This window comes from Penaeus vannamei, chromosome 9 (assembly GCF_042767895.1).
Source record: "Penaeus vannamei isolate JL-2024 chromosome 9, ASM4276789v1, whole genome shotgun sequence".
Classification (NCBI taxonomy): domain Eukaryota; kingdom Metazoa; phylum Arthropoda; class Malacostraca; order Decapoda; family Penaeidae; genus Penaeus; species Penaeus vannamei.
The window spans coordinates 20,048,912-20,057,132 of record NC_091557.1 but is presented as its reverse complement, the minus strand read 5'-3'; the positions used below and the strand labels follow the sequence as shown (position 1 = coordinate 20,057,132).

Below are 8,221 nucleotides of genomic sequence, written 5' to 3'. Positions count from 1 at the left end.
ACGATTTGCCTTTTATATTTCTAGCTGTGTTCTGTTGGAAGAGTAGACTTTGTATACTTATTTTATGCATCTTCACATGCTAGCCTAGCTTCAGGTACTTGATAATTTGGTAGCGCCATGGGAGGGGGCTCTCATCTCTCCCATGTAAATGGAAAATTTACATGTCGTTCCTTTCCATGAATCGTTGCAAGTATGATTCTATTAAATGTAAAGTTTGTATACTTGGGGCATTAACTTGCATGGGCCCATTCTTGGCTGAGCATCCCTCGTGGGGCAAAGCACCCAAACATCAAGGCGACCAAATGCTTTTTTATCTATCTTGCCCCTCTCTCTCTGCAGTGGCTAGCGGCCGTTAGTACTGCGTAGTTATTCCCCCACTCCTGTGCTAGAATCATTCTCACTTGCTAGGTGTAAGTGCCTCAATGTACACTTAAAACAAAGTCATGACCAATTATGGTTTCTGAAAGATTTTGTAGATCTTCATGCTTTTCCTGCCCCATGTCTTAGAATGGGTCTTGTAGCTGGACATGACATCTCTGCATATTTTGTCCTGAATGTAGATTATAATTTTGCCTGGTGCTTGTTCAGACAGTTCCTGTAGCAGTCTGTTCGGACATGTTTGATATACAGTTTACAAAATTCCAAGTTTTCCCTCTTTATATATATTTAAAGTTTATTTGAAGTAGATAAACATTTCATTAAATTAGAAGTGGCATTGTAGTACTAGTGATTGGTATAGTCCTGCAAGAAGTACTTATTGGCAGTTTCTGTAAACTAAGGATTTCGTAATGAAAGAACATGTCTTAATAGATAGCTTGGTTAAGTTTATCATAAACTTTAGTATTTGACATTTGTCATGCGATAGTGAACTGTTTGTTCATGACATGGTTTGTCGCAATGCAGTTTAACCTATTCACGACAGTTGGCTCCTCTGTTGGTTTAGAGGGAGAAATGGTGAAAATACCAATTGCCAGAAATTTACTTTGGACTGGTAAAGATTTAGGACCTTGTGCTATTGAGGATTTTTTTTTTCCTTTTGAAGTCATGTCTGAACATGGAAGCACAATCATTCCTATACTTTTGGACTGTTGATGAATTCATTTAACAAAGCTATCCCCTTGCGTATTGTATAGTCTGCCGTCCTCAAGGGGTTACATTACAGTAAGATAATGCAGCTGATCTGTCGGTCATTTTGGTGAAGACCCATGGAAATGGAAATGGGACAAGAAAATTTGAAGATTTACATTATCTTGAGGGCAACCATAATTTGTGGATATGCCTACAATTACTTTTGTTTGTTATTAGATAATGCATCACTAATTAAAGTTTTGGAAACTGGTAAAGTAAATAACTTTGCTCTGTAGGGGAAATGATCACACTGCTTTTTGTGTAGATGCTAAGTGAACTGTTTGCTTTTGAATTGATTGATTTTTTGTCTTGCCAATAAGGGGAATTTAAATTTCCAAGGGTGGGTAGAAATCTTGTGGATCACTTCCTCTGCCTTTGAATGTTCTGCCTCAAAGCTGCCCAGTTGCTGTCATCATGAAGCTGTAACGTAACTGAAGCAGTCATCACAGGGCCACCTTGGGTCTTGTTCCAGCAGTTCTCCTTGTCAAATGGTAACGTAACGTCTCTAGGGAAGGTTCAGGTGGCCCCTCCACAAGGACTAATGGAGACTCCTCTTTCCTCTAGGTGGCCGCTACTACGGGAAGAATGTTGCCCCCTTGTAGCGCTCCGCATCGACACCAGGGTATTTATCTGTTTACCTTATGGTCTAATTTAACTCACGGTTACCTGTCTTTCCATTTGCGATCAACTTGAAGCAAAGGTCAACTGAGTGGTTCTAGCTGTTATCCTTTGCGGCATTAGCACTAGAACGTTTTATTTTAATTTCCCCCCCTAACTTTTTGTTGTTTGTTTGTGTTGCCCAGACTGTTTTCAGAGTTAATGTATAGAGCAGAAAGGGCAATTGTATTCTTGCCAACTTGCTTGACGGCCTGAAGAGGGTTAAAACATTTGATTTCCTGCCATCTAAACTAGAAGCAGTTAACAACCTTAAGGTAAAGTACATGCTAATAAACACTTCCCTCCTCACTCAAGTGGGTTCGTGGTGTGACTAATTCGATCTCATTTCCAGGAAACTTTTTGTTGGTGGCCTGAGCTGGGAAACCACAGAAAGTAAGTATCTGTTTTGCCCTGAGTGACCTATCTAGATCAGCATTTATCAGTGTATAGTATAATCTCTTGTTTATAATGAATATCTATTCCTGTGATCACTAAGTTTTGCAGTCCTACACAGCAAATGGATTGCCACAAACTTTTCCTTTCCTTATAATATAAATCTGGAATCATACTTTACTGATTTAAATTCTGAATATTATGAGAATGTATGAATGAACCATTGAAGACTGGTTTTATAGTCCAATAAAAGTATTCATATTCATAGTTTGAAATTCTAATTCTCTTTTGATTTCTACATGACTGTGGTTCAGGCCTTGGTGTTGCTGTTCTTTCAATGAAGTAATTCACTTGGAGCCCAGTTGGGTTTTCAAAAATGCTGATCTAGATAGTTCAGTGATTGGCGAGATATTTATGATTGTTGGTTATGGTTTTGGATTATCATGATGAAAGTTGTATCCAGTTCTGCTTCTGATATAATTTGATGTAACTTTACTGCTTCTGAATGCTTGATATGAGTAACTGGCTGGATTTGCAATGAACAGTTCTAAATAAGTGGTTTTATTTTCAGAGGAGCTACGTGAACACTTCAGCAAATATGGAGACATTGAAAGCATTAATGTTAAAACAGACCCAAACACTGGCCGTTCCAGAGGCTTTGCATTTATCGTCTTTAGTGTAGGAGAAGCTGTTGATAAGGTAATTCACACTATTTTGAAAGTCCTATTTGCATGTCTTAAGAATATTAACCAAAAAAGGTTATTTCATTAACCCATTGGGTCTCAGTGCTTTGCACATGGCCCAAAATCAGGTCATTAGGTTTATTTGATAGGCGGCTCTTAAAGTGTGTGGCTTGTAGGCTTGGTGCCTCTTTTGCAATGTTATCCCCTGAAATGCTTTATTGATTTTTTCCAATGTCTATATTTGTCCTTTGATATGCTGTATCAAGATAATGTTTCCCCTGCATACGCCATATCATCTATCATCTCTATACATAGTCCATAACTGTGTAGTAACAATAAGTAATGTTTGTAATCCCCCCTCCCCTTGTAAAACTCCCTTTTCTGTACTACACCCTGCACTACTGGTTCTGGTGTGCAGGAATAGGATTGTGAACACGGAAATAGTGTCCTCCCAGGAGCTGGCATTCTTACAGTAATGGCGCATGTATGGTACATTCCACTTATTTCAAATGGAACCAGCAGTCTCCAGTTTTGTCATGTATGCCTCATTCCATATTTAGTGATTGAAGTAATGCAGGAGCCACTTCCTAAATACTTACCAAGTCAAATTGCCCTCCCAAGAGCTTTCTGCACATATGCCGAGTCATTAATTTCACCCAGCCCTCGAGCCAATTTTTCATGTTATCTGGATCCAAGGGTTACTACCCCCCACCCCCACCCCACCCCACCAGAAACTTTTTCTTAGCAGTTTACATTTACTTGATGATAATGGTTTGATAGTTACCTAGGTTAGAATAAATATATTGGTGTAACTATTTAAGAAACTACAGAGGCACTGATCTGGAAGCATCCAATTACCGAGTCTCCTACTGGATGTCCTGCCATGTCATGATGAAACTGTTGTTTAACAGCCTACCACTTCCTGTGCTGATAAACATGCTCTTTAAGTTGGGCTTGCAAAATGGTTGTTCACTTTCCTTTGTAAAGAAACAGCCCTCTAGAAAAGGTTTAAGCCCCATTTTAGCCTTGGTTCTTTAAACTACCACCAAGAACAACTAGAGCAGGGTAAATGTGTTTACTGTGACTGTGACAGCATGTAAAACCTGGAGTACCACTTGGTATAGTGCCAGGAATTTCTTTTGGCAGTCAAGTTTAGATGGTAAGATTGGTATATTGACCTATTTTAAAAAATTCTCCCATTTTAATTTCAGGTTATTGAGTCTGGTGATCACGTCATAAATGGCAAAAAAGTTGATCCAAAGAAGGCAAAGGCTCGCCATGGCAAAATCTTTGTTGGTGGCCTTAAACCAGAACTTTCTGATGATGACATCAAAAACTTCTTCAATCAGTTTGGTAACATTATTGAAGTGGAGATGCCATTCGACAAACAAAAGAGCCAACGCAAAGGATTCTGTTTCATCACCTTCGATCAAGAGTCTGTGGTCACAGACCTTCTCAAGACCCCAAAACAAACAATCAATGGTCATGATGTTGATGTAAAGAAAGCCACACCAAAGCCTGATGCCATGATGAGAGGAGGCATGCGTGGAGGTATGAGAGGAAGAGGAGGCATGAGGGGACGCGGCAGAGGCTGGGGACAGGGCTGGAACCAAGGTGGCTATGGATACAATCAGGGAGGGTACGGCAGCTATGGAGGATATGGTAAGTGAAGTTTGAGTAAAGTGCATGCTTTTATTTGAAAAATTTGAAATTTTCAAAATCTGAATTAAATTTTTATGATGAAAGTTTTATCCAGTTCTGCTACTGAATGGTGTTGATGAGACTTGTAAGTACTGAAGGAGGATAAGAAAAAGAAAAATATAAATAAATTTTGAATTTGTTTAGTAATTCCTTTTTCATTGACAGGTGGTTATGGTGACTATGGCTATGGCAGCTATGGTGGTTATGGCGACTACGGCTATGGTGATTATAACTATGGTTATGGATATGGATCTGGCAATTATGGTAAGTGTCAGGCTTATGGTTGTTAAATTATGCATGTCTTTATCTACATATACTTAAACAGCTTTTGATTTTTTTTGCATGCACAAAAATGAATAAAAGTCTTGTAATTAGCCATTTTGATCCTAATTTATTAGATTACACAAATTGATTAGATCCCTGCATGTTGACCCAGTTAGTCTTTTATTGTTAGTCTCGGATTGTGCACTAGGTATCTTGATAGTCATCCATTTCATCATATCCAGTCAGTTAACATGCTGGGGTCAAACCTGTACTTTTAGTCGTTCACCGAGACTCATTATTTATGGCATTGTTGGCTCTTACCAGGCGGGCAAGGGTACAGCGGGGGGAAGAGCCAGCATGGGAGGCAGCAGGCGAGGCACCAGCCGTATTGAACGTGATTATGGCTACAACCAGAACGCCAATTGGCACAGCGGAGACATGTACTAGCACCGATCCTCGTCAAGTCCTCAACTCGTCAGTCCTCTACTGCTTCTGGCTCCCACGACGATGGTATACTTAGAAAGCCAGATTTTGGAGAATTTAAGATTCAAAAAAAGGTAATGCACTCGTGTCGCATTTTGGATAACGGTTCTTGAAGGTATTAGCTTCCCTAGGATATGACGAGGTCTTTCCCTTCCCTCTCCTTGTCTCTGTGATGAGGGTATCCTAGTGGAATACAGGGCCTTCTGTGATAGGACTGAAAGTTAGTGGAAGTGGTGTTTTAGTTAAAGAAGTGAAAACAGTTTTGGATGTGTACCTGCTGATGAATATTCAGTGTCGTGGAACTTTCAAGTGACTGCCAGACCCAGGTTCTTGTTACTGGGAGTTTCAATCCTATTCCATTGAATGAAGGATGAATATTCAAAGGTCATTTTTTTTCTTTATCAGAATTGAGTTAAATTCTGGAGTATGCACATGGTATCATGTCAACCAAAATTGATTAAGTGCTTACATTTGTATTATTTTTTGTACGGAGAATAATATACACATGGAGGTATATTTTTGGCCTTTTATTTATGAACCTCAACTGAAATTTATTCCTAGACTTGGTATTAGAGATTGTATTTTCACATGTACGACTAATTTTTGTATATAGAAGCTGTAATATTCTAATAAAATGTAGGTACATTTAGACTTTTTAAAATTAAGGGAATCCCATGGAAAGTTGATTTCAAGGTGGTTAAACTGTTCAAATGTAATTAGTGTTAATTTACAGTTCTAGATGAAATATTTTGGGATCTAATGTAGTTACGATGAAGTCAGCAGAGGCAAATTTGAACTTTCCAGGTAACCAAAACCTATTGAAATTTCATAATCTTAAGAGCACTTACCAAATGAAACCTACAAAACAAATGGTTTGGATGCTTGGACCATCTCTAATAATGACAATCAAGTTGGTATTCATTTTGTTTATTTAAAAGTTGTGTAATGTTTTGTAAAGTAAGAAGAGATTTGAAAATGCAGTTTGTAGTATTTTATAAAGTCTGTCCACATTTTTTTGTCAAATGGTACTGAACATTGCTTGAAATTGGAATGGAACAAGTCTTTGAAGTTACCCAACATTTTCTACATTGAAGAAAGTATCTGAACATTACACTAAAGGGTAACTTTGTTTCGTAAGTACTTGATAGCGTTTTTGCTATTAGCAGTAATGATAATTTTACTTATTGGTTACATAACATTTTTGCCATAAATTTGAAATCGAAAACCTGGTATAGTATGGGACAAATTATAAAAGTTTAGTACAAGCATTTTATGCACTGTCAAAACAAAACTTTGTTATTTAAGCTGCATCTATTACACATGCTAACTTCCAGTAGCTAAATATTAAGAGCCAATCTAGATGGAAAATCTTAGAGATTGGCTAGTCAAGTTTGACTGAAGGCTAAGTTTATGGTCATATTCCCCTCGGGGAAATTGTAGTCCCTTCTGAATTATTGACGACTGTAAATCATAAAGGGGTAACTCTATATTTTAAAGTTTTTGTAATGGATTTCATTAAAATGTAATAAAGTAATTGTGGTTCTAATGGTTTTCAGCTGACAATAAAACCTATATCGTATTTATAGTTTTTATACCATCTGAAGGTTTTCATATAGTAATGGCGAAATTTGTGTATGATCACATTTCCCTTTTTTCTATATTAGAAAGCATTGGATACTTAAAGGTGGTACATAGTGACAGGTTTTAGATTTCTGCTTGTACAAGGTAGCAGAAAATATTGTACTAAACAATTAGACCTCCGCTAATCCCTTGCCTGTTGTCGTCGAGGGGTAATTAGACCTTCTCGAGGCCCAATACCAGGGATCACCCCTGCCTTGTGCCTCGGCCCTATACCTGACAAATTTTACACGGTTTTCTTCCCTTTCTTTTTCTTCAACTTTAACTATCCACTTTCTAAGGTATGAAAGGATGAAATTGTACGAGTCATGGATGGCTTAGGAGAGCCATAAGCATGGCATTTCCCTCTAGTTGTCTAGCCGTTACCTTTGAAGGGGTGGGCAATTTCCCCCAACATGATCCAAATAACCAAACTCATTTTTGTCCCTCGATTCCCTGACTCCAGGTTCTCCTTTAACCACTAATATTCCTTCCTTAACACTTATCACTTCAGTCTAGTCCAAATAGTCTCCTCAGGTCATTGCTCAACCTCTAAGAAAACATTCCCTCTCTCAACATCTACATCATCTACCCCTTCCTCCCTTGTTACTACTCTGCAGCCTTATCCTTCTCTCCGCAGGTCTGCTTTACTCGAAACCTCTCCCTCTTCCACAAAGCTCCGCCTTTCTACTACCCCACCTCTACAAATTGGAAATACTGTATATCCCCTTACTCTGATAACGTCCTCCTCTTCCAACAATGCCTACAAAAAACAAGTAGGCAAAGTTTCCTTCCGCATCCGCCCCGATCATTCCCTTGTTAATAATATCCGAATCCCAAACTAAAGCAACATCAACCTTGACTGACTCCACTGGCAAACCTATTCCTGTCCAGCCTCCTCCTTTCCCCATTACTTGTATCAGAACTCTCTCCACGACAAACTACCCTGTTACGACAAGGAATTGTCAGACTGTGGAGAAGACTTGCTCGCCTACCTTCTGAATTATTGTGTAGTATCAGTACAATGCTACTGCATTCCCCATAGAGGTCGCTTCCTAATCCTTTGTTCGTTGTCGTAGGGGTGGAACTGGGAGACGGAGACGAGGCCTCAGCTAATTTTTTCTTTTTTTCTTCTCCCCTTTTTCCTTCTCTTCATCCCCCTCTATCCTCATAAAGTATTAGAGCCGTGCTGTAAGGATGAAAGGCTGGCTTAATGTCAGTCCTGGACGACCTTCGTATTCCATTTACTCTTCCCTTTTCACTACCATACTAACCTACATCTAACATTTTCTAAT

At 38.8% G+C, this 8,221-nt stretch overlaps 1 protein-coding gene across 2 annotated transcripts in view; it reads left to right on the top strand.

The window, feature by feature from the left end:
* LOC113819949 (RNA-binding protein squid) overlaps positions 1 to 6,888 on the top strand; it is a 7,748-nt gene extending 860 nt beyond the window's left edge. Inside the window, exons 2-6 of one of the 2 annotated variants that reach the window (XM_027372191.2) lie at positions 2,138 to 2,178; positions 2,750 to 2,877; positions 4,073 to 4,523; positions 4,728 to 4,826; positions 5,151 to 6,888. In XM_027372191.2, coding sequence (XP_027227992.1) covers positions 2,138 to 2,178; positions 2,750 to 2,877; positions 4,073 to 4,523; positions 4,728 to 4,826; positions 5,151 to 5,218 — 787 coding nt within the window. In that variant the 3' untranslated portion in view covers positions 5,219 to 6,888. Of the gene's footprint in view, positions 1 to 2,137; positions 2,179 to 2,749; positions 2,878 to 4,072; positions 4,524 to 4,727; positions 4,828 to 5,140 lie in introns of both variants that reach the window. The other variant, XM_070125426.1, reaches the window with a different exon arrangement.
* The last annotated feature ends 1,333 nt before the right edge of the window (positions 6,889 to 8,221 follow it).